General features: G+C 41.3%; 1 protein-coding gene across 2 annotated transcripts in view; it reads left to right on the top strand.

Annotated features, from left to right (window-relative positions):
• The first annotated feature begins 14,128 nt into the window (after positions 1 to 14,128).
• Positions 14,129 to 27,312, top strand: part of Tbx20 (T-box transcription factor 20) — a 52,435-nt gene continuing 39,251 nt past the window's right edge. For both annotated transcript variants that reach the window (XM_015490219.2, XM_048786455.1), the window contains exons 1-4: positions 14,129 to 14,773; positions 18,381 to 18,630; positions 19,694 to 19,858; positions 23,489 to 23,597. In XM_015490219.2, coding sequence (XP_015345705.1) covers positions 14,647 to 14,773; positions 18,381 to 18,630; positions 19,694 to 19,858; positions 23,489 to 23,597 — 651 coding nt within the window. In that variant the 5' untranslated portion in view covers positions 14,129 to 14,646. The remainder of the gene's footprint in view (positions 14,774 to 18,380; positions 18,631 to 19,693; positions 19,859 to 23,488; positions 23,598 to 27,312) is intronic.

The raw sequence follows: 27,312 nt of genomic DNA, 5'->3' as shown, positions 1-27,312 counted from the left end.
GTTAATGGAGGATTCCCATTCCCACCAGCATGATGGTAATGCAACAAGTAGGGGTGGACCTCCAGAATTCACCTGAGGTTTTTGATATGGTATGTTCCAGGAATGAGTAAAACATCTCTAAATGTGGCCTGCAGACTAACACAAATACCACTTCAGAACTTACTAAATATAGTAACTTTGGATATGAATCATACTCTGCACTTTAATAAGATTCCCCAGGTGCTTTGTTTTATATGCAAATTAAAGTGAGAAGTACTATTCTAAAATTAATCAAATTTTTTCTGTAAAAGGCCAACTAGTAAATATTTTAGACTTCATAGACCATGTGGCTTCTGTCACTTATCTCGGCCATTCTAGTGCAAAAGCAGCCAACAAAACAGGGGCATAAGTCAGGATAGGTGGCATGTTCCTATAATCTAAGTGACTTGGGTGGCTGAGGCAGGAGGATCACATACTTGAGGCCTGTCTGGGCAATTTAGCGAGACCCTGTCTCAGAATTTAAAAATAAAAATGAAAGGCTGGGGATGTAGCTCAGTGTTAAAGAGCCACTAGGTTTCATTCCCAGTACTGAAAAACAAACAAACCAACCCCCAAAACAAGGGGACTGGGGTTGAGGCTCAGCGGTAGAGCGCTTGCAAGGCGATCCTCAGCACCACATAAAAATAAATAAATAAAATAAAGATATTGTGTCCAACTAAGAAATAAATATTTTTTAAAAGCCCAAACAACTAAACAACCCCCCAAAATCTGAAAACAATGTTCCATCTGCCAAATCTGGCCAGTCACCTGTTCTAAGCAGCCCACTAGCCAAGAATAGTTTTTGCATTCTTAAGTGTTTGGAAAAATGCTTTAAAAGAATAAATAAATGAGACAGAGACAGATGTGATATTTAAAAGTTACATGAAATTCAGATTACAGTGTCCACAATAAAATTTTACCAGAACAGAGTTATGTTCGATTGTTTAGGTATTGTCTGTGGCTGTTTTATGCTATAAAGGAAGAGTGGAATCATTATGACAGAAACATGGTCTGCAAAACCTAAACACTTACTATTTGGCTCTTTGCAGAAAAAGTTTGCCAACCACCACTATAAAACTTTGTGGACACTGAAATGTGAATTTCATATAATTTTCACGTCACAAAATATTCTACTTTTAATTTTTTCCTCAACCATTTGAAAATATAAAAACCATTTTTAACTCTCAGGATATACAACAGATTTAACATCTGAAGCAATCTGTTCTGCGAAACTGGATTTAGAAAACACAGTCCAGTTTTCCCAAAAAGAAAAAATATATATATATATATATATATATGTATATACACACACTCACAAATATATATATTTAAATCTTAAAGATATATATCTTCATATATAATGCATATTTATAATACATATATAATATATAACTATATAATACATATATAATCTTTGTATTTTATATATATATATATATATATATATATATATATATATATATATATATCTTNTATAATCTTTGTATTTTATATATATATATATATATATATATATATATATATATATATATATATCTTAAAGCAAAATTTCACAAGTTTGATTGTGATTATGACTTCTGAGGATGTCCCTAAATTGAGAAGTTTGACAAGAGATTATTTTTAAGATCCCTATTTTGGAACAGACATTTTATGTTTCTGCCACCTGACACCTTGTACTTCACTCTTGGCATCCTGAATTCCTCTACAACTAATGTAGGGACACAGGTTCTTCTCAAAGGAAATGAGGTTTGGAGTACAGGATCTACTAGAGACTTACTTTCACTGACTGCCACTTATGATCACTGTAGGGGTTTTTGTGTTGAGTTGGTTACCCCAATCTTTTCAAAAGCTGGAAACAAACCATATTGATGGGTAAAGACATTCCCTCATGTCTTTCTCACCTCTCTGGTGGACCACTAGAAATGGCTCTCCCCATGACCATTGCTCTCCCCCTCTTATCAATAGTCATCTCATTTCTCCCTAATGAATTCATGCCTAGCCTGGTCTCAGTCATGTGGCTATGGAGGACTTGCTTGGCTTTAAATTCCAGGGGTAGGGCATAGGGCACTGATTTGATTTGATCCTAAATCAGGGCCAGTGAGATAAAAAAGGTATTTATTTCCTGGACTCCTTGCTCTGCAGGGCTGCTGAAGGAGAAGGATTTTCCTAATAGGTGCACTCAAGGAATAATGTTGTCATGAGACACATTGAAGCCGTCTTGTGATCCCAGAGGAAAACCTGCCTAAAAACAGGACTGAAATCTTCCCATGCTCCCTCTCCCAACCCTACTATGCATCAGCTCTCATATATAACAAATTAGAATAATAAATAAATAACAGCACTGAAAGCAGGGCACAGTGGTGCATGTCTATAATCCCAGCAGCTCTGGAGGCTGAGGCAGGAGGATCATGAATTTAAACCAGTCTCAGCAACTTAACACAGCCCTAAGCAAATCAGTGAGACCCTGTCTCTAAAAAAAATACAAGAAGGGCTGAGGATGTGGTTCAGTGGTTAAGTGCCCCAGAGTTCAATCGCCTGTACCAAAACACAACAAAACAAAACAAACAAATAAACAACAACAAAAACACACTGAGACCAAGAAACCAGGGACAAGGCACAGAGGGTTTCCTCTGAGTCATAGACCACACTTTCCTGAAGCTATCCCTAAATACCTGAAATGGGTAAATCAACAAATTCTTCTTATTGTTCAAACCAGATTGAAAAGAATTTCTCATTATTCAAAATATAGAATCCTAATTGATGCACACATCGTTTCAATCCACACCCCGTTTCCTTAAAAATTTTGTTTCATTGGTGGCACTTATATTTCATTGCACATGTAAGTGTTGCCCTCCCCCTCTTCCCCCCAGAAAGAGAATAAAAAATGCAGACCAGTCAACCTTAAAATCCAAAGATGACTATGGTGTGATGCCGATGACCAGGAACTCCTCCAGAAGTCAAATCTTTGAAGGCAAACACAAGGACAAATCTTCCCAGCTCAAGGCCAAATGAAGCCAAGTTGCAAAATTTAATTTCACTTCTCAGAGCAATCATGTGGTTTTCATAATGATCATGAAAAAGCCCAAATATAAGTAAGCCATTTATTTGCATAAATGAGGTATATTTTCATAAAAAGGTATATTGCATAAATTAACCAAACATAGATAATAAGAAGGCTTTCTACCCCCAAGGATAGCTTGTGTCAAAGGGATTTATGACCAGCATTAATTTAAAGTCAGGGTTCAAAGACCTGATCAGCAGTGTGACTTAGGGCTTGTCACTCCCTGACACAAGCTTCAATTTTCAATTTCCTCATCTAAACACTGGAGGTTGGGGTAAATTTTAATGACCTTTCTGGTCTTTTCCAACACTCTGAAATGTCTTGATCCCTGCTCTGTAGTAATCCAAGCTGAGGACAGTCAACTCCAGCATTGCCCTCTATGTAATGAGGGCTGTGGAGTTATTGCTAGTGAATTTTCTTTTCTTAACTTACAGAGCTAATCATGATCTTCCAGTACCCACACTTAAGAGAAACAGACCAGAAACCCCTCTCTCAGATTAAAGGTATGATGGGAAATTATGAAAGTAACAGGTTTCAAATTAGGGCCAGTAGAGATGGTGGAGCATCTCTTCATCACAGAAGGCTTATCAGAGGAAATGGGAAATTCTTGTTTCTATTTTTGCTAGTCAAATTCCAAACTAAATGTGTCCAGAAGGAAGACTGTGGTAACATGAAGACTAGGAGTTCAGCAGCCACTTGGGAGAGCTTGGTTCCAATGTAGATTTTCGCTTTCACCTCAACCCCAGGGGCCTTGTGTACAACTCTGAGTAGAGCCAAGAAATACACAAAACTTTTAGGTGCTCTGAATTCAGGGAGACCTAGAACCATACATTGAAAAACTACCATGCTAAGAAATGTATCTTTTTGAATGTTTAAAATAAACAATAATAATTTCTAATAAGCTCTTTCTAAAAATACTTTCAAGTATTTAGTTCATTGGATTATTGCAAAAGCTCATCGAAGTAGACAATATTTATTACAAAGTAAAATTTATGAAATTTATTTTAAAATTGAACAATAAATAAAAGAACATCTCTACAGGTTTTGACATACATTAGGTTTCACCAAATGTTAGTCATTCAATATGACTAACAAGTGTACAAAATAAGAAGTGAGCAATGATTTTTACAATAGAGTAAATGGTGGCTCAAAGGTGAGGGACTGATAGGAAGCCATGTTGACTAATAAGGACCCTTAGGTGACTCCTTAGAAGCAGAGGAGCTTTCTGAGTTTGTGTGTTTGTTTTCCTACTGACTCAGTGCGTTGCATCAGTTTCAAAGTGTTTTTAGAGAATAAGAATTTAGAACATAAGAGTAGAGCATGAATGATGTTGGAGGACCCGGGCATAAGAGCTTTGGGAGAAAGGGAGAGACATTAGTTCAAGCCAATGTTCCACCATCTCTACTAGCTGTGTGATTTAGAGTAAGTTACATAATCTCTCTGAATCTGGTTTCTTCATCTGTAAAATGGAGAAAATCAAATCAGATTATCTAGCTAAGTTGCTTAGGCTGCCTCCTGGCACATACAAGCCCTTGAAACACATTAGCCATTATTATGAGCCATTCATTTTACATGCCAGAGGGAGAGAGTCAATTCAAAGCAGGACTTTGCTTTGGGGGGAACTAGAGAGCTGGAGCCAGTCCTGGCTGAAGCTGAGCACAGGAAGAATCTCCATGCAATCCACAGGGTTGGGCTGTATGCCCAGCATATCCCACTTAAGGACCATTCACAAACATTCACTACTTAGAAGGTCGCTTTAATAATTAGCCCTGCTTTGCTGATTACACTTTACTGATTAGAAACTCTGCTGACAATACCATGTTGTTATGAGTGCTAGTTTGCTGTTTGTTTTATTAATTTGTTTTTAGCAGCCCTTTGATAAAAATGGTGACTTATTTTGAAGCGGGGCTTCTGTCTTAAATGAAACGTCAATAGGATATTGTACTGAAAATGCAAAGAGGGAACTGGAGGCCAGAAGATGCTGGTGGGTGTTTCACAGCTCCTTTTCTCCAAGCCTAAACCTGAACACCCTATATACACATAAATACCTTTTAGGATCAGAACACAGCTGACTGACTGTAGGGAGATTCTTTTTTAAGTATTAAGTTTGTGGTTTGTAAAAATATTTAGCTAATAACAAAAAGAAAATATCCTTTGCTTAAGGAGTGTCTAAAATGTGGTCAACATTTCACAAACACCATCTCATTTAATGTGCTCCAGAGTCTAATGATATGGGTGCTAGTACTCCATCTATTCTACACCTAAGACAAATGAGGCTTAGAGAGATGAAATGACTTGTCCAAAGTCACACAGGTTGCAAATGCAAAGGTGTAAACTGAACCTAATTTGCTGTGGGGAAGCCAGCAAGTTTTTAACCCCTGAATTTCTTTGTTTCTTTGAAACATTTAACTTTGGTCCCTCTCTCCCCTTTCTTTCTTTGTTTGTTAATACCTTTATTTTATTTATTTTTATGTGGTGCTAAGGATGGAACCCAGGGCCTTGCACGTGCTAGGCGAGTGCTCTACCGCTGAGCCACAACCCGAACCCTCCCCTTTCTTTTTAAGCAAATAAAAAGGGACTTTTAAAAAGCTAAATTCTAATGTGATGGTAGTAGTAACAACATTTATTTGTACTAGATCCTCCGTGTAATCTTAATCTTCACAACCTTTAGTTAAATATCTATCCAGACCATTTTTTTTAAATGAGAAAACTAAAATTCAGAAAAATTCAGGGATTATGCCTCAATTGCACAACGGTAGTCAACGTCAGATGGAGAACTAGGGACTAAAATTCTAATAAAATGTCAGCCTGGATACTGCTAGGTTGCGACTGCCCAAGCCGCGGCCAGACTCGGTGCGTCCTCCTTTCTCATAATACCCCAGAAGTGCGGCAGCTGCGGCCCGGACAGGCGGGTCTCGGGACCCAGCCCCCACTCTGCCCTGTGCTAATGGGGGTAAAGCTCGGCCGGCGCCATCCTGCAAGCCGAGTCTGATAATAGCCCTGATTAAATGGCGGGGCAGCCAAAGGAAGGCCCCCGCCGCCGCCAGCGCCACCGTCACCGCGCCGACGAAGCAGGGACCGGCAGTGGCGGGGGCTTTAACCCGGCGTCTGCATCCCAGCCGCAGGGGTGGCGGCAGCCGGAGCCCTGGAAACAGTCTCAGGCCTCCGCTCCCGGATGAATGGCCGCGCGGGTCCGAGAGAGACCTGGCCACTGCGAGCGGAGACCATTTAGTCGCTCCAGGGACCCGGACAGTGTCGGCCTGGGAGAAGTCTGAACTGACAGAGTTCACCTCTAGAGCCAGGCATAAGGTGCAGCCGTCCCCTTGATTCTGGGCCGCCTTGGTCTATCCAAAGTGGAGTTCTGGGACCAAGGAAGGATGCTAAAGATGGAGTGGACTGGGGGCGGGGAGGCAACAGATCCTAGACCCGATTTGTAACAAAGACCACGCCTTTAAGCCCCTGACCCGGTGTGTCCGCACCCCTCCATTGCGGAGGAAGTGTCTGCCTCCTGCGATCTCATCGCCCTAGTTAGAGCAGCCGCTCACCAAGCGCTCAGCCGGCGCCTGGTTCTTCGCAAGACGCGTTGCATATCTATCACATTATACACTCCGCACAGCCTTTGATGAGGTCCACACCAAGGACACGTCCTCTACCTTCGCAATTAGAGAAACTAGGACTCAGAGAAGTACAGACAGGCCAGGGTCACATAACTAGCAAAGGACAAAGCTGACTTTGAACCGTGGCAGTCTTGCGGAGACTGCGAGCGCCACAGCAAGGAGTGCCCTGCCACGCGCGGGCCACTTGGAAGCTAGCACCGCAGGCAGTGGGCCCTTGTAGACTTCTCGCAGCCTTGAGAGATGCAACCCCCGCCCCCCCCCCGCCCCCGCCAAACACACACACTTCTCCTCATTCCATCCCAGACGTCTTTGTTGCCCAAGCCCAATGTGCAGTTTACTAATGCCTTTTAGAAAAGAAAACAATTTCCAAAATCCGGCTGGACCGGCGGTTCAAGTGCAGCTGCGAAAGATCCTTACTTGGTTCTCTTCTGCTTTGCTCGCTGAGAAGTTGGACGCTGGACATGAGAATCACAGCTGCCCACGTTTGGCCAAATTCGTAGGTCCCTGAGGGCATAAAACAAAGATATGCACGTGTTTCCGGATGCCGAGACTGCTACTTTTAAACAGTCCAAGAAAATCCAGCCCCCTCATCCCAGCAAAAAAAAAATCCAGCAAACCTACCTCCTGTTAGAAATCATATGAGGTGACGGTTAAGACTGAGAAGCGAACAGATATAGGTCACACAGACCAGGGTCTCCACACTGCAACTATCCATGAGCCCTTGAGCAAGTGTTATTTAGCCTTCTGAACATCATTCCATGCATTTTTGAAATGCACATAATAACATTACCTGACTTGTAATCAACATTATATATCTCATGGCAAGTCTCTAGTACAAAGCCTGGCACACACACACACACACACACACACACACCAAACAAACTTCTCTGTAATGCATTGAAAAGCTGGTATCCTAGACTTAAAATGTACACAAATACCCTCAAAGAAGAAATTGAGTTAATGGACCAAAAAAAAAAAAAAAATCAATCTAACGGTGAAGCAGATTGTGGTCTTCAGCCATTCTAGCTAGGATGTTCACAGAAGAGGGCTCCTCTCTCAGCATCTGCAGGGAGCCTACTGGCTTCCACTTAACAGCACGTGCATTTCTCCATCGAACTCTATCACAGAGCTCCTGAAAAACCACACACAGAGGCCAGAGAGAAGGTTGTTTCTCAGACCCTTTGAAGGCTGAGTTGAAATTGTGGCTTTTGAACACATTTCCTTGATCATGTCTGATTTATATCATCTCTGGATTGAGAAGGAGGCTTCTTCTCAGTTCTAATATTGGCAAATAGTAATGAATGTAAAATCCTTTGCTCTTACACTGACATGGCTTCATTAACTATAGAACAAACTCATTGATATAGATAGTCTCATCAGTAACAATATTTTGCAGGTGTGGAAAGGACTGCAGCACAGCCTGGCACCCAGACCCCAACACTTCCTCTTCTATTATCTCCCTTAGATGTATTTAACATTAAGTCATTATACCCCTCATCCTGAGTTCTTTTAGCAAAATGTTGAGGGAAATGTAAAGTACTTTTTCTATATTGATGCATTTTAAATACATCTCCAAGTTAGGCTTTGAACCCTGGATAGGCAGGGATCATATGAAAATTGTAGCACCTCATCCCACCTCAACAAGCCAGTACCTAGCCCAGTATGAATGAATTCCCACAAATAGACCAAATTCTCTAAGTCTGCTTCTACATTCCTTGAATCTTTATCATAACTTCTGTGTTTTGTATCCATTTACATGTTTATTATCAGTGTTTCTCACAAGACTGGGAGTCACAGAAGACAGAAATTTTAGTGTTCTGATCACTGTTCCATTCCCTGGGCTTCACACAGTATCCAGCCCAGAGTGGAGACTAAACAATATTGCAAATATATTGCATTTTTCTTCTTTTATTAGATGCATGCATCTTTGTTCTTGTATATGCTTTAACTTGTCTGTAACACTGATATTTGTGAATCGGCATCCAAAATCCTTAACGGATGAATTTTCCCACTTCTGGGAATAATATGAACTTCAATTCATGGCTTCTGGGATGACTTGCTGTGGGAGTTGGTGGCAGAGACCTGGAAGGGCTACTTCCCTGAAGGTCTTCATCTTGATCTCCCAAAATCTTCTGACAAATGTGGACAGATTGTCACCAAACAGCTGGCTCTGGCTCCTACAGATCAAAGGTGGGAAGTGACTGGCAAATGTATAAAGACGCTTCCATCACCACCAGAAGGGAGAGTGCCATAGTTATTGGCCGAGACTGGATCATTTCCCAAAATGTGCCATTGCTATAAAATTAACCAGGCTACATCTCCAAACAGGCACTACTTTGTGCAGGGAAGGACTAGTAAGATACCTATGGTTGCTCTTCTAAGAAAGTTCTCCTTTAGTTTGAGTTTATTTTTAAACCACAGATTCATAAAGGACCCTTAGGCTGCCTGTCTGGCGGTGGCTTGAGCCATCCACTCTGGCTCACAGACTGCCAGGGCGGGATGGGGAACCTGGCTACAAGACCCTTCATCCCAAAGCAGGCAATGCGTGCCCTGGCCTCTTTTCTTCTTGGAGGTTCCTACTTAATAGGCTAGTAGTGCACGCCACAGTGGCAGAAGCAACCGTTTTTGAAGCTATAGATTTGCGTTTTGAAGCTATAGTTCCCGCACAACAGCTTATTATCAAGGTAATTTCGATCCAATTCTTAACAGTTTCGGGACAAATCGAGAACCCAAAATATAGAAAGGCTCCAAGAAAACTCAATAATCAAGAAAACATTTTAATGAAATAATTTTAAAAACGAAGTTCATGCAAAAAAATCACAATGTGTAAGATACCTAAGTTTTAAATAACACCCACCAATAGCTGGGAGGTTGGTAGTAGGAGAGTTCTGATGGCCCTAGAAGAGGGCTGTGGGAGCACGGTTGAAGGAGGAAAAGGAGGTTGGGGTGTAGAGTTTGGGGAAGAATGGATATGGGTTCCCGTGCATACGGGATCAGAAGAGAATTTTCTTCTTTCACACTTCTTGGCGCGTGTTTTGGACCCAATGCTAGCGCTCAGGTTCTTCCCTGCCCAGGAGGAGGCCAGGGGCACCGAGGGCTGGTTTTGTGGTCCAGAGCTCCTTGGGGATGAATGGAGATGAGAGTGGCCGCCGTAGGGAGGAGAGAAAGGGTCGCTGCTATGAGCAGGTTTTGAGACTTGGGTGTGGGAAGTGGGAAGTCCAGGAGGCCGCGAGGCGTCCAGCTGTGGGACTCTGCGGAGGCCTGGAGCCGGCACACGGTGCAGCCTGAGTGCGGAGTGGCTCGCGGCATGTAGACATGTAGCCTAGCGTTGAAGACTACGGGCACCCACTGTTGCTGGTCTCCAGAAGCCTGAGGTCGGGCGGGTTAACGTCGCAGCACCGCTGTTTCCAGCCCTTTACTCTACTGCCTCAGGACACACGACATCCCTTTCCTCGTTGCCACCGCGAGCGTGAGATCCAGGGCGGGCCCAAGGCGCGCGCACCCACACATCACCAGAGACCGTCCGATGACAAACTCCAGCCACACTCCTTGAGGAGTAGTCTTCTCTGCTTCAGTCATAAAAAAAGGAATTGGACAAGGACGTCTTGAGAGGTGCGGCCCAGGGGCCACAGGAATTGCCCGAGGCCTGAACATTCGGGCCATTTCTTGCGATCTGTGCTGGGATGTAGGCGCTTCTTTGGGACCACTGGTTCCAGAAAACAACCCAACGGAGGTGTGCGTAGGATCCTAGGTTAGGGCTGTACGGAGGAAAGGCTTTGACACACCCTCTAGCCGAGCTTTGAAATCCGAGCCCGCGCTGCGCGCTGCTTTTGGGCGCCTGGGGACGCGCTGCAGCGGTCCCCCAAAGGGCCTCGGTCACTTTCCGCACAGTGCTCTGGGCACCTTTCCTGTTTTGCAAATCGAACTTATGAATTCAAGGGCACCGAGACCCATTACTGTTGCTTTTAAAGCGTTTACCGAAAAGAGCTAGAAGGAGAAATGTGGACGGGATCTGAGGCCACCTTCTCTAGTAGTTGCCCGGGTACTAAGAAGCTGATCTCTGTTCTCCTTTCCTGAGGCCAACACCAGCAGCGAGGCGGAAGCCTCTATTTGGAACCTGGCCCGCCGCCCAGGCGCAACTCCGGACCGGGAGCCTGCGGACAGTTCTCCAGATCTACCAGGACCGGTCCTTGAAGCTCCAACAGAAGGGTTAAACATTCGTATTCGTTAAGCTAGAGACCCATTTCCCAAAAGGGAAAGAGATTTTTTTTCCTAGACAATTTTCGGGGACGGCTAAACTGAGTTCTGGAGGCTAGGAATGAAAATTTGAAACGGTGACTTGTATAATAGGAGACATCTTCCAGTCTTCCATATAACTAAATTCAGACATAAAAGAAAAATTTTACAATCCTAGGCTCTAAAGTTTACCAGGATATAAATAACAGCTCAATACCATCATGCGGCTTCACTCTTCGGTGTACATTCCAAAATTGTCTACACAGCTCTACATGAGCACAAGAGAGATTGTTTTTGCAATTAAAAAAATGCAGTTCAAAAATTAATGTAATTAAAATTATGTGTTATTTTGTTTATACAGTAGTAAATGTTGCCGTTATTTATGTGTTAGATACTTTAGGTGCATTGTACATTATTTCAGTAATCTATAGAGCTATTTGCCAGGTAGAAATCATTAGCCCTATTTTAATGTAGTTAATGAAACTCAACTTTGAGAGGTTTAGATAACTTACAAAGTCTCAAAGCTGATGTTTGTTAAAGCAGTATTCAAAGACTTCTCCAATTCCAATGCAACTTTCAGAAATCCAAATCAGCCCCCAAGTCCACCATCAGCCCCCAAGTCCACCATCAGCCTGGGAAGGGTTGGAGGGGTGTTAATATGACTGTTTTGTTTTAACCCCCGAGATGGTTTTACCTATTAACCTGTGCCAAAAGTGGGATTTTGAAGGGACCTTAGAACACAATATGGTCTGCTTAGGGAGGGCTTTTAATCATGCTTTGACAGAACTTCTCTGCCAAGCTCTGGTGCCCCGTTTTTATAGCACCATATTGATTCTCAAAGGCAATAAATCTAAGAGGAGGGGCAGTGTGCCCCTGATAATAATGCTACAGCATATGTTTTACTGCTGAGGTTTCAACACCAACAAGATACATAGCTTAGGGATGTCCAAATGGCTTACCTATTGCACCCAGATTTGTTTTCGAGTAGCCTTTTCAATTCCCCTGGTCTGCTGTCTGCTTCCTCCAACTCATTTAGCCTTTCTTGCTTCCTGTATTACTTTTAGTAGGATGAAAAGTTTGAATTGCCTGTCCACAAGCACTGGGCTAAAACTGTACAAGCACTCAGAAAGGAGGTGAAAAATGATTCCTGTCCATTCACCTTTCCCGTTGCTCCATCAGTTTTTCTGAAAATGTCCCTCTTGTGATATTATTCAAACTATAGTCTGAGCCATTAAGATACATAAGACCCGGCTTTTCCTCTGTGTGGAAATGCAAGGTTGATATTTGATTTTTTTTTCTTTTAAATGGAAGTATAATTCTACACCAAGCTTTTGAAAACAAAACCCAGCCAATGAAATTTGCTAAATCCTTTTAAAATGTGCACCAAGGTCTAGCATTTGAAGCAAAAAACGAAGCCAGTATATATGCCTTACATTCATAAGAAAATGTCACCTTGAAAAAGTGCTGTATTTGGGAGGGGAAAGGGTGTGTGAGGTGATTTTTTTTTTTTTTTAAGGCAGGGTCTCACGAAATTTCCCAGGTTGGTCTTGAACTTATGATCCTCCCACCTCAGCATCCACAGCACTAGGATTGCAGGTGTGCACCACCATGCCCAGTTTGGGGTGGTGACTTTAATAACCAAAGGATCTGGACTGTGTTTGGGTTTTCCAAAACCAGCAAAATATTCAAGAATGGAAACTGACCCTCGGTCATGCTAGGAGCAGCTCAGCCACAGCTGTAGAGCCACAGTACCATCATGACCCCGGCGTGGAGTATGGATCCTGCACAGCTATCTCCCGTTAGCTAGTGGGATGGACTGCAGGGAAGACAAGTCGCCCCTCCACGTGGGACCTTCTTTTTCTCAAAAGCAAACAGTGATTAACTAGATTAAGGTGTAAACCCCTTGCAGTACCAAAGTCCATAGCTTTACTAGTTTCTTCCAGTTTTACATAGACATTTTGCCCTTGAGTCAAGATATCATTTCTGTCACTTTCATGCAGAACTTTGTTTAAAGTATTGATATAAAATGACCAAGACAGTCTTGAATCAGAATTCTTCCACATGGCATCATTTTGTTTACATAAATGTTTTCAACAACTATTTCGACTTTCGGTTTTCCCCCATATCTTTATTTCAGGAGGTGGGTGGTGTAGTGGGAAAAGGGAGCTGTTTTTCTTTTCTCCTTTTCTTTTAAGACCTATCAAGTGGCTCCTAATCGCCAGGCCGACTGGCTGGAAAGGAGGGCAAATATTTACACGTATAGTTTGAATGTGTGTGTCAGCCTGAGTTTACACGACTCCAAGTGAAGCGGATTACCCTGCGAATTCGGAGAATTTGAGTAATTCAGGCTGAGCAAGGCCAACAGGACGCCCCCCCCCCCCCCACGAGGCTGTGGGAAGTTCTGGCCGCAACCGAGTTTGCAAAGGCAGCCGGTTCCGTGTTCTCTGAGGCTGGGCGTTGTAAAGGTCACACTCTCCCACTGAGTGTCGCGTGGTCCCCGCAGGGCTCCGCGCCATGACCCTCGCCTTCCCTTAGGCCACCGCCTCACTTTCCACAGTTCCTCTTGGAAATAGAAACCCCAGGGTAGAGGCACACTAATGCGCAGCAGAAGCCATGGTTTTGAGTGCAGCATCCTTTGCCAAATGCTCGCAGCTCTCCCTCAACGTTTTTATTTCAGGGCTGTATCTCTTCAATCCCACTGACAGGAGACCGAATTGAGGGACAGTTGAGGGCGAGTCCGGGACCTGGCCCATTGGCGCCAGTTCAGCGGCGCCGGTTTCCATTGTACTTAGCGCTGCCCAACTTTCTTTTGGAACTTTGAGAGCAGGTAAGAAAAAGAATGGAAGAGGCGAGAATTCCCTGAGGTTTCCACGTCCTCATCCCAAGTCCTAGGCCTTGATAAAAATGCCTTCTTCAGGCAGCGCGCACCGTCCTCCCGCCCCAGAACGGTGGGGTTGGAAGTGAGTGTCTGCTGCAGCTGTGTCACCCTGATGGCAGTACCTCTTGTAGTGAACCAGTGCTGGATTGTGGGCCCGCGAGAGCGCACAGCCAAGAGGGCGCCGCGCCCCAGGCGTGCCCACCCAGCCCGGCCTGCGGCCACGCCCCCCGACAGCAGAATCAGGAAACCGTGACGTGAAACAGCGCTGACTGGCTGCGGGCCTACGGGATAGCCACCGCCAGCAAATTAAGGCGCAGGGCAGCGAGTGCCCAGGCGCAGTGTCCGTCGCGCCTCGCTGGGGCTCTGCACGCCTGAGCTCTGGCTCCTGGGTGCTGGCGCCTCGCAGCGCCATACAGCGGGTCGCCACCTCCCGACAGTCTGGGACACTCCGGCTGTACCCAGCAGGGGCAGGGAGAAAGAAGCAGAGGGAGTGTCGCTGACCCCTGGGCTTTTCCTCAGCTGATGTTCGTTTCCGGCTTCGGGCAGTCTGTGCGCCTGCTGCGCTCCAGGCAGTTTGCGCACCTTCTTAAGTCTGCGAGTGATTCCCTTCCTCTTCCGCCGGTTCGAAGTCTCTGAGGCTCTAGGGCTTTGCGGTGGAAGAGAGGAAAGGCCAGCGTGGCACTCTGGGGAGTTTAGAGCTGTTTCTTCTGAAGTCCCAGGCTCCGCTGTGACTGCACTCGGAAACTTTGAGCTGTTTCGTGTCTTTGTCTTCTTTGGGGAAACTGGACGGCAGTTCGGTAGGCCCTGTCCCTGGCCAGGACCGCGCGCCGGGGACCATGGAGTTCACGGCGTCGCCCAAGCCCCAGCTGTCCTCCCGGGCCAACGCTTTCTCTATCGCCGCGCTCATGTCGAGTGGTGGCTCCAAGGAGAAGGAGGCTGCAGAGAACACCATCAAACCCCTGGGTAAGTTGGATTGCCTGGCTGTCCGTGCGGACAAGGGAGGCAAGTGCTGCGCATCCATCAGTTCCCTGGACACATTGCGCGGCTCGCGAGTCTGGCGGCAAGTGTGTCTGTTTTTCCTTTCTCGTGGCGCTTCTGACCGCCCCCACCCCCGGCCCTGTGCTTACATCTCAGGAGGAACATTTTTTTTTTTTTTCTTTCTTCGCTCAAATTTTCTTTGGAGGTTTCACACTATGTTGAACACCAGGGGTATGGCATCTCCAGATTGGGGTAGTAGTCGCTCTCCTTATTTATCTAGAATCCCGATGTCAAATCGGATGAATGGTGTATGAGTGTTAGGTTTGTTGAGATAAAAATATTCAAGGACAAATAATAATAAAGCCCCCGTTTAAGACCACAGGACTTAGGATGCGTGTAACACCTACTTGTGCATTAGAAACCAAGGGGGAAGCCAAGCGGTTTCACAAGAAACCATTTTGGTTTTTTGTCTGCTCTGATGTGAGTAGACTGAACGGAGCCCGCTCCTTAACACCACTGTGAAGTGCTGTAGATTAAGCCGCTTCTCCCCGCATGAACCATTTTCTTTACAGAAGTACCAGACTTAATCAGTAAAACTCATTTTGTAACTGTCATTTTCACTTGAGGTTGGCAAAAACATTAACCAGTAACCATTTCCCAGATTCCTCAACTTTTAGTTATACTGTTTATTTAACAACCTTTGCCATTTATAGTAGTCCCTAGGCTCAGAGTAAAGGGAGAGTAGGGTTTATGTTCTCCTTAACACAAGTGAGTTGTGTGGGAAAGAAACTACCCAAGATAAGTATTTTAAAATCCCTTTACAATGGAGGGGGAAAGAAGTGTTCTCACCATCCACTCTGGTGTTCTCAGTAAATAATTATCACATATCCTGATCACTTCATATACCTAATATAAGTAATCAAATAGCAAACTTAAGGTAATTTTTTTCTATTTTAACTAGCCCCAATATTTCTTTTATCCTCCCTATCTTCCTCAACTCTTCAAAAATAATCTTAATATCATATCATATTCAAAGTAATCTTAATGTGAAAGAGAAGAATTAGAGATAAAACAAAAAACAAAAACAACAACAACAAGGGGCTTGGGCAGAGAGGCCAGAGAACTAAAATCCCTAGCAATAGGAACCAAGGAAATGAAACAGAAGATCTTAAGGAAAGACCATTTCAAAAAGTCTCTCCTCTGAAGTCTTCACTCCCCTTTTCTGGTTCTTTCCACCTACCTTCCATCTGAATAAAAACCTGTTGAAGAAATGGGAGCAACCAGTGAAACCTCAGTTATTTAGAAGAAACCTTAAGGACCAAGTTCAAAATCATATTTGTGGGACTTCTCACCTCTAATTGGGGAGGGGGCTTAATTCTTTATGAAATCCCCATCTCATTTTGATACCTAGCAGGAAAAGAGAATTTCAGGTTAGAATTCTTAACAGATGTATGGACAGTGAACTGGGGAACAAGCCGGCTCCAGTTGCACTTCTTTATTGTTCTGAGAGAAACTACCTTCTCTCTGAATTCCTAAATTCCAAACTATAAAACCATTCCCAGCCCTCATGAACCCCTTCAACGGACCTCTCCCAGACACCCTCAAAATGAGCATTCTCAGCCTGGAGTTCTGGCTCAGCGGTAGAGTGCTTGCCTGGCATGTGTGAGGCCCTGAGTTTGATTCTCAATACCGAATATAAATAAATAAAATAAAAGATTCATTGACATATATATGTCGATAGATAGATAGATAGATAATGAACATTCTCTTAGCTTTTGAGAAGAGCTCAGCAAGAAGTGGTAGATGTTCTCTCTTGCATTGGCCAGTTCAACAGAGCATAGTTAATGATTGTAAGCCAAGGACTCTTACAAGAGAACACCCAAAGGTTCTGTTATGAGACAGCAGCGTGGTACCTTTATGGAAGCCGCTGTGTATGTGTGTGTGGGGGGGCTCAATGTATCCTGTTTCACCCTTTAAACATATTACGTCTATTTAAAAGAACCAGTAGAGCTTTTAAATTAAGAATAATCAAATCAATTGTCATGCTGATTGTTTCAAGTTCAGAGAAAGAGAACAAGACCATCTCCAAATTTTATCTTCTGATATTTTGAGAAACACATTCACACGATGTCTTTAGAGGGATTTAAGTAGTAACCTTAACATAGCTCTTATTTTCCAACAACTAAAAGAGACAATATTCCTAAGCCCTAGATTTAATCAGTATATTAGGACTGGGAAGCAAAAGACAAGAATAATATTAAAGTTACTCCTTAATACTATAAAGCCTCATGTGAATGTGTTTCTCAAAATATCAAGAGAAGATAAAATTTGGGGATGGCCTTGTTCCCTTCCTCCAAATTTGAAACAATCAGCATGACAGTTGTTTGATTATTCTTAATTTAAAACACTCCCATGAGTTGGATGATCATTGTATGAGAAGAAAATGCAATCTTCTCTATATCCTGTTTGTCCCACATAAAGAAGTGTGAGAATTAACAAGGCATTTTATGATATAAACATGTCATACGTGCCCATCTACCTTGTACACCTGTGCATACATACATTTAGAACTTGTTCCCAGTCCTTGAGAGTACTTAGAATAGAGTTGTTTGGAGGTCAGCTTCACATTGTAGATTCAAGTAGTTTCTTTTTTAAGGGATGGAAGATAATTGGGACAATTACAAAAGTCCCTCTGTATTCCATCAAAGTGACTGATGTAGTCCCAGGCCCTTATCAGCCTGGCAGGAAAATGTTCAGTTCATCCAGTGGTATTCAGTCCTCGGACTTTTAATTACATCTTCCCACTTTAATTCCCTGCTAACCTGGCTTTGAGGTGCTTTTTCTCAATTCCCGAATCTTTTTGAAGGAAAAAAAATCACATATGTTACCTCTCCAGGAATTTTCCAAGTCTAATCCAAAAATGGCCTAAAGAGCCTCCTACTGTGCTATAACAAGCTGTATGCTGGCATCGTTCATAAGATCTCGGGCTGGAAGGGAGATTATAAAATTTTATAATCTAATATTATCATCTCAAAGTCTAGAAAACTGAGAGCCAGACACAGAAATGGAGTTGTTGTTATTATTATTAATCACATTCTCACCTTTCTCCCAATTCCCTGTCCTCCTTTTATGGAGAGAAGGCTCCAGGGGAGAAGGGAAAATTCCTCTCAACCTGGTAAAGGTACTGACTGATCTCTTCACTCCCTTGATTTCCAGGAAGAAAAGTGTCCTGGTTGTCAGAAACAAGACTGGTACCACATTCCACAAGCTACAAAGTCTACATTTTAGCCTGCATGATCACTACCTTTCTCTTTCTTCACTCCTCACATTTTCCCCCCAAATGGGTTTCAATAATATTGGTAATAAGTAATGGTTCTAGAACTCACTCATTTGGTTTAGTAAGCAAGCAATGGGCATGTTACTCTACGGAAATGTCAGGTACATTTTGTACAGTGGGATATCTTCCCTAGCATCCTGGAGTTTCTGAGTTTAACTTTCCCAGAGTCAAATCCAGGTGTGTATTTTGGATATGCCGTTCTTCCTGAAAATTTCCGTGTTTAACAGTGTCATTCTCTATTCTCTTTGCCTCCAGAGCAATTCGTAGAGAAGTCATCCTGCTCCCAGCCGCTGGGAGAGCTGACCAGCCTGGATGCTCACGGGGAGTTCAGTGGAGGCAGTAGCAGCCCATGCTCCTCCTCTCTGTGCACTGAGCCGCTAATCCCCACCACCCCCATCATCCCCAGCGAGGAAATGGCCAAAATTGCCTGCAGCCTGGAAACCAAGGAGCTCTGGGACAAATTCCACGAACTGGGCACTGAAATGATTATCACCAAGTCGGGCAGGTAGCTGGGCCTTGGCGGGTGGGAATGAGGAAACTGTAGAGACCACGGAGGAAGTGCTCAGGGGCTTCCAGGAATTGGATTTTAGAGCTGGCTGGTCCTGGAGCAGGGAAGCAGCTTTGCTGAAAGGCAGCTTCCTTCAGCCAACTGGCATTTAGAAAGAGCTGCGGATGTCTGCATTCTCAGAGTCTGGCCGTGGGAAGCCCCACTAGGGCCTTGATGAGGACCTAGGGCCTTGATGAGGACGTTACAGGGACTGACAATGCGCTTCCCCAAAGGACACAGTGGTTGGAGTCTTCTTGTCCCTTCCTCCAGGAGGGTTTGGAGCTCCTGTCAGGCCCAAATGGGGAATGGGCGGCTGGGCACTGCAAGGGAGGGAGCAGCTTCTCTATTAGCATCCACAACTTGCAAAAGCCGCCAACTTCCATTAACTACTATTTTTTTAAAAAAATATTTATTTCAAAATAAAATTTGGAGGAAAAAATTTCCTGTCGCAAGAATCGCTGGTGCGGTGGGCCCTTTGGCTCCGAAGCTGGGCAGACTCCAGCCGGCAGGAAGTCTTGGGGGCTATAGCGTGGGCAGCTGGAACCCGGCAAAAGCTCCTAGGTCAGTGCCCCTGGGCAATACCCGCAGTACCGTAGTGTCTTGGGAAACCCGTTCTTCGATTCCCTGCTATTAGGGTTTGTTTGTTTTTATCATCTTTTCCCGGGTAGCACGTGCAAATTGGATCAGCTCTGGTGACTTTGGTCCTCTCCAGATGAATTTTCTCTAATCACACACCTTCCGATGTTGGGGTGTGGGGGTAGGGACCATAAAACTTTCACCTAGCAGTGAGGATTTGCGTAAAGGTGAAACTTAAACCATGCACGTTTTAGGAGAAGTTGTGTCTCTGTATTCACATCACTGTGGCTTTACAAGAAAAAAAAAAAAAAAGGTGGTTTGGGAGGAGGGGATGCGCAGGGATGAAAGTCCATCCTTTCCCTCCCCTCCCAATTCAAGTCAGTTCAGTTCAAGTCAGTTCACTAGGAAGTGTGAACAGGGCGGGTTCTTTGTCTCTCTTTGTCAGGAGGATGTTTCCAACCATCCGGGTGTCCTTTTCGGGCGTGGATCCTGAGGCCAAGTACATAGTCTTGATGGACATCGTCCCTGTGGACAACAAGAGGTATCGCTATGCCTACCACCGGTCCTCTTGGCTGGTGGCCGGCAAGGCCGACCCGCCGCTGCCAGCCAGGTTCGTGCTTCTGGATTTTTCGCTGGAGCAAAATGTTATTAACCCCTCTGGCAGAATGTCTCTGGCTTATGTGAATTTTAAGCAGGTCTGTTTTTAAAGCAGGGTTCTGGCATGAAGACTTTCCAAACCTGGAAACTCCAGGGTTGAATGGAAAATATATTAGTCTCCAAGAAAGACAGTTTACACATAGAGAAAACACTGATTTTATTTTTCTTGTATTTCAAAGTTTTCCTTAAATTTGAATATTTATTAGAAATCTAAACCATCTGATATATGTTTGTGTATAAAATTGCTAATTGATACTTAAAACCCGACTAGATAAAAATACTAATGAAATGGTTGCCCTAAATTTTTTTTTCAGAACAATGTACTTTAGCAGAGTGTTTGCTTATTGTGAACATTTTTTAGTAATTGGTTATATTTGCACATAATAAACATCATTTTGGTAAAATTTGGTTGTTTTTGACAGATAAAGGGTTCAGAGATTTTAAGAAAATCAAACTCTTTTCCCCCCTCCACAGTTTTAATGGATCAATGTAATTCAACAAGTTAATATTCTTTTACATGAAACATTACTCAGTTAATGTATTAGGGATCATATGTATTTATTCATGTGGTAGTCATTGCTAATAATGTTTTTCTAGGAATATACTGTTTAAAATAATTCCACACACACTTTTATTATTGTTGATATTTCATTCAAATGACCATTCTTGGGGGAGGGAGAGCATGTATTTGTGAATAGTAATAGCTAAAGCTACAAAATCTAACCTCATAATTTAATATAAAACAGAATATTAGCTGACTTTGTATTTTGTGTTTAACCTCATAACTTTTAAATTGTTTCATGACTATTTGTGTGTGTGTGTGTGGGGGGGTTAACTGAAAGGTGGTGTCAGAGATAAGAATTTATTTAAATGTGCATATTTTGAAGTTATGACTGACATATATCTAGTATGGAGTCCTTGTCAAGACACACAATTTATACATTCAGCTCAGATATTCTACTTAATCAATAGTTGGTCATGTTACTGAGTTTATTGTGTGCTAAATCCACTAGAGATTATTAGCCCCTTTCAGTTTTCTTAGAGTAGGAAGGTCATCTTCCCAACCTTTCTAAATCAATATATTAAATAACATTTAGGACTAAGACATGTCTTAAAAATTACAACTCATATTTTTAATTGAGCAAGATGTGACAGTTTACAATATAAAATTAATGGAACTAGTATTCTCTATTATTTAATAGTCAATTTACTGTTATTCTTGAGCTTCCTTCTGAACTTTTTGATATTGTTTTAAATGAGAGAGAGAGAGAGAGAGAGAGAGAGAGAGAGAGAGAGAGAGATATTTTAGCCGATTCTTAACTGTTTTTTATAAACACTCTTTTTTGTTTTCCCAGTCTTCTAAGAAGTTAATCGCTCTTATTTAACATGCATTTTCTTCCTATCTGAAGGTATGGGGAAATGGTGCAGGCCAGCAGGACTTTGGAAATATGACATGTCTTGTTTATGTTACTAATCTGTTCTGGTTAGAGAAAGAAAGCTCGCTCGTACCAATACACTATCTTAACTGAAGCATGTTTAAGCTATTGCTGGAATTTTAAGTCCTCCTTGGGAGGGGGTCGAGAGGGGAGGGGCTTCCTGTAAGAGTTTTCATTTATTCTACTTCAGTTTATTTATGTTGATATTAGATAAAACTGTGTAGTGGATTATGGAATATAAATATTCTGGATAATTTAAGCAACTATTCTTTATTTTCATTGTCAAAAGAAATAGTTTGCTGTATTCTCTACCTCCCCAAAGAAAAGGGGGAAAATTGGGGAAACGAGAATTTTTGTACTGATAGAAGAAATTTTTTGTGGTTCTAGGTCTTTAAAGCACTATATTTTAAAGTCTGTTGGTCTATCATTTTTAATCAGAAGAAATAATTCCTGACAATATTATTTGATAGTTATGGGCAAGACATTTTCATATAGGACATTTCTTTTTTTTAAAAAGTAATTAGTATGTAAATAGGTTACTATTTACTCTTAATGTGATTATGTATAGTGACTATGATACTTTAAAGAAAAAATTTCATCAACTTCTAGGATTTTCAATAATTTTGTACTTTTGGGGGAGTGTAGGAAAGGATACTGATCAATAAAACAACTGCACTTATAAAGTTAAAGCTTCAGAAGGATGAATTTAAAAAGCTATTATTTCTGTGCTGTAAAAAAATGAATACTTTAATGAAAGCAGTCATGAGCACCCGTCCTAAGAACAGTGAAACAAACACCTAAAGGCTTTAAAGTTCTTCCATGAATCTGGCCAACATCTTTAATGCTGTTAGCCTTTTCTTTGCTTTGCTCTGAGTGGACTTTGTAAGTTCCAGCCTGAGTTCCGTAGTCTTCTATTCTTAGTCTTCTTGACAAACCATGGCATAGCCTTCTTGTCCTGTATACGAACATTACAAGGAAATGTTTTTTGTGACTTCTTTCTCTTGCTTTGCCCAACCAAAATATTAATGTTTAATTATATTTATAAGACTCCTATATGGAACCTCCATATAAATAGCCTGTTTCATGGATAAAGGAATTTATCAGGGTTGGGGTGTAGCTCAGTGGTAGAACTCATTCTTTGCATGTAAAGGCTCTGAGTTCAATCCCTCAGATATTATTTTTTTCTGTGAAAACCAGAATTTCACCTTCCCCCTCAATAGTTCTTTAATTTCCCTCTGATTTCAGAAAGGTTTTGTCAAGAAAACATCAGGATAGAGATTTACAAAGAGTTGTACTTGAGGTAATGGTTGCAGGTATAACAAATGGCCTATGTTTTGCTGTGAGTAAAAGATTGCCTTGCATATAGGAATGGATCAATAAATGATAGATTTTTTTCCATCAAAACTTTTATTTATTTGCTTAAGCTTTTTTTTACAAATGAATTGATTGAATAATTCAATGCTTATGCAGCTTGTTTAAACTCTTATTTAGTGAGCATATAAACAGATGATGATGAAAGTAGGTGACAGTGTTTAAAGTACCAGAAGGCTCACCAGAATCTCAGCTCTGATAGAATTCTCCATGTTCCTGTATTAAAATTCCATTTTTTATGTTTGCAAAGAACATGGACTTTAAACCAAGTCACTATTAAGTTAAATAAATGGATTCTCTAAAATTGTTGCCTCTTTTAAATTCTTTGTTTACCTTGCTTTTTAATGATACTTGTAATAGGGACTCATGTAAATAGTCTTTTTCTTCTGAAAATACCTATAAGATTTTGTGTTTGGTAGTTGCAGTAGATAGATAGAAAAAAAAAACAACTAGATAGATAGAAAAAAACAACCCATCTTTTAAAAATGGTAGCTGACTAGATAGATGGAAAGAAAACAACCCATCTTTTAAAAATGGCTTGCTCGGCACATACAGAATATTTATTATTACCCTTTTTAGATCATCGGTGCATGAAACATAAGATATGTTTTTGAGTTATTTTAGCATTATTTATATTAATAAAATTGAAGCATGTGGAGCAAACAAAATGGGCCACTTATATGAGGTTTATGTGTTCCTGTAGGCACAGAACATTGTACAACTCACAGAGACAGATTTTTAAAAAGTGTCTCAATGAAGTTCTCTCATGATTTTAGGCTCTATGTGCACCCAGACTCTCCCTTTACTGGCGAGCAGCTACTCAAACAGATGGTGTCTTTTGAAAAGGTGAAACTTACCAACAATGAGCTGGATCAACATGGACACGTAAGTAGGGTGCCTTGGACTGTGCTGGTACTCTGGATGGAATGGAGAAGTCATACAATACGTCCTCTCAGTCCTTTCCTCCCTTCCCACTCCACTTTCTACTTTTCATCTCTGAGTCATTCTATGAGAGCATTCATGTGTTCTTTAGGGAACCTTGACAGATTTTTGTCAAGAAGCCATTGCAGGGATGTCATGTGCCACTGCCCTGTGAGAGGGTCATAGATCTTCTGTGCCATGGGTTTCCCAACACTTCTGCAACTGCCTTATCACCTGAGTCAACTACACATAGGAAGCTATTGCAAACTGATCTTGCTTAAGCATCCAATTTCTGTTAGTAGTGTATCAAATAATTCAGCATAAAGGAAACGGGACTAAGACTTTCCTTGAGAGTGTTCTATAGAACACATTCATGTAAGATGCAATAGAATAAAAGGGCTTTTTTTTTTTCTAAATAAGTTTGCAATGCTGTTTACTTATTTTGTATCCCTTTTTGGAGAGTTTTGTAAATGTTAAAACAGAGAATCCCTGCCATTAAAATGAAAGATTTATTTTGTGTCAATGTAGTTCATTAAAATATGGAAAAAAAGAGAAATTGCAACCATAAGCTCTTATCAGTAGTTAATAGAACAAATAGTCACTGATGGAGACCCTTACACATTTGCCAGAATTCCTTTTTAAGGCATTATCTGTGATATAATTCAGTGCTTCTATATGGCAATTTACATATCCATTTGGATTCAGTTTTTATATTAAGAAACTTTAGACAAACTTGCAAACTTCTTTTTAATAAGAAATTACTATCTTTTTCTTTCTTTTACCCCTTTACTAAGTAAGGATTTTGTTACTTAAGGTTTTAGTTTTCATTAAATCTGTGCCAATTAGAGGAAGTATTTCAAAATCTTTTTCAAAGATGTCTTTGTGCTGGGGATGTGGCTCAAGCGATAGCGCTCTTGCCTGGCGTGCGTGGGGTGCTGGGTTCGATCCTCATCACCACATAAAAATAAAATAAAGATGTTGTGTCCACCGAATACTAAAAAATAAATATTAAAAAGTTCCTTCTCTCTCTCTTAGAAAAAAGATGTCTTTAAGTAGATAATTAAATAGAGAGTTGTAGATACAGTTTCAAATGGTTGGATTGAACCTGGAACCAACTAAAAGGCTTTTGGTGTTACCACCATTCATTTGCCCCCAGGCCTCCTTTATAACATCAGTCAGGGTGACCAGGTTAACTTCTGTCTATTGATGGCGCTGTTGAGATATTGAAAGTAGGTTAGTAAGCTTTTGTTGTTTTAAGTACTGACCTTTATAGATGTTGGCATAACTTCCTTTCAGTTATTTATTTATTTATTTATTTATTTATTTATTATTATTATTATTATTTTGATGTGTCCATTCATGGATTTTTTTCAGGTTAAAATTTATGAAGCATCTGAATGATTTTTTTTTTTTGTAGGTCAGTGATAATTTTTAATGTCATTCATATTAAAATTTCTTGGGCACCAACTGAAATCTTTGCAAGGAAAAAGGAAATTCTTTTATGGGGCTGGTATTTTCCCTATGTGAAGCTTTTAGGAGGATTATTTGGGTCATTCCAGAAAGACCTGACTGTTCATCTTGGGATAAACTGTCCAGAATTTAAATGTCTTTCTTGTTCATGACAGCTTCATGGTGGGACTAGCACTACACTGGATTTCAGGAGCTCTGGGTTTTAACTTGTTCATGTCAAGATCAGACCTTGACAAACTGTTGCTCATATCCATTTTGCTTTAAAAATTTCATGATTCAATATAACCCTTTGTCACCAGAATGAGTGTGTTCTGAAAATTTTAACCAAAGATTTTTTTGACAATGTGTTGTTTGGCTAACTTTTTTGAACCTGTTCTGAAGCCCTAATACAGATGCATTTTTAGCCTTATAACAGGGCAATTTCCTATCCCCAGAAATTTATTTTTACAATGAAGCAGAGTCCATATTTCTTTTAGTGTTTCTTAGCTCCAGGAGGCATGGTGACCAGAGTCAGAAACTCTGGGGTCTCAGACTGTTCGGTGCATGTTCCCAAATGAAATTGGCCTTGCGGGCAATTGGAAGTAGGGGAAAGGGTGTTATTTAAAGCTTACTGTATATTTTTTTTTGTCATTTCAATATGCATATGTATGAGCTGGTGTGTAAATGATTTGAAAATTATTCTTAGTAGAACATATAAGGAATGTTGAAGTTTTTATTTTTTTCTTTATCAGTGTTGAAGACAAATGCTTCCTTTGATTGCTTCAAATGTATTCCAGTTTTGTGATTAGCATCAGTAGCATGAACTTCCAGTGATAAATGCATTATACAAAGAGATGACATTATTTTTTAAAGTTTTATTTAATTCATTTGAAGTTCTAATTTGTTTCAGTTATTCCTATTCTAGTTTAGAGTCATAAAAAGGTGACATATGCAAAATTCAATCCCTTCCCTTCCTGTTACTTTACTTTGGCTTACAAGTTGAAGAGACTGGCAGAGATGGATTATGTTGTTCCCTCCATATCAGTGGGGGTTGGTTCTCAGATCCCCTGTGGAAAGCAAAATTCATGGATGTTCAAGAACCTTTATATAAACTTATGCAGTCTTTGCATATAACTTCCTATATACTTCAGATAACCTGTAGCTTATTCATAATACCTAATACAATGTACAGTTGTATTTCTATGTTGTTTAGGAAATAATGACAAGAAAATATGTTCTATACTTATGAACATATGAATATGTTCTATACATATGCAATTAAAAATTTTTTTGGATTCGAAGTTGATTTAATCTGGAGATGCAGATTGTATATACATTTATCCCACAATATCTAACACTTAATTCTGCTAAAGCCTGTTGGCAGAAACACTTACCACACCCATGTTAGCAGGAGAGCAAGGGAGTCATCAGCTGCAGTATCAGTAGCAGCAACCAACACTGAGTGCCTGCGACCCTGCCACACTGTTTATCAAGTGAGTGTGAGAGCCAGTCTCTCTGCTAGGGGCTTAAAGGAAAGCAAATAATGTAAGCCCCTAAGCCCAGGAAAGAGACCCAGCTTTAGACATTTAGGTAGCTATATGGGTGACAGTGGGAAGAGGTGAGAAATTTTTATATCTAAAAATGAGTTTTTTTGCTTACATTTCATAATGAAAATGTTTTATATTTTATTTAAAAGATAAATGAAAGATGTTGTCTCTTATTTGCCTCATAACAGGGTATCTTTATTATTTCTAAGAATTTGTCAACTTTAATCAGCTATAGAATGGAAGATGGCCACCACTGTGATTCTGATTTAGCTTTCTTTCTTTTATCTTTTGGCTGGGCAGATACTGAGGAACTGAACCCTGGGGTACTCTACCACTGAGCTATATCCCTAGCCCTTTTTATTTTTATTTTGAAACAGGGTCTTGCTAAGTTGCCCAGGGTAGCCCTGAACTTACAGTTCTCCTGCCTTCCAAGTAGCTGGGATCAGAGGCATGCAGCACTGTGCTGGACTTCAGGTTTCATATTACACCTGGAAGTTTTGAATGGGGGAAGCTGTCATAAATATGAACAGTAGAGTTCATATTTACTGAGCATTTCCTATTTCTGTGTGCTTTATCAGGGTTATGCTGTATGATCCTCATCAGAGCCCTATGAGGTTAGCCTTGTTTTTGCATTTGAGAAAACTAGAGGTTGGAGAGTTTTAAATCATTTGTTACCAAGATTA

Source organism: Marmota marmota, unplaced genomic scaffold (genome assembly GCF_001458135.2).
Source record: "Marmota marmota marmota unplaced genomic scaffold, marMar, whole genome shotgun sequence".
In the NCBI taxonomy this organism is placed as follows: Eukaryota; Metazoa; Chordata; class Mammalia; order Rodentia; family Sciuridae; genus Marmota; species Marmota marmota.
The sequence above is the reverse complement of the archived record's forward strand: the minus strand, read 5'-3'. Positions and strand labels throughout refer to the sequence as shown.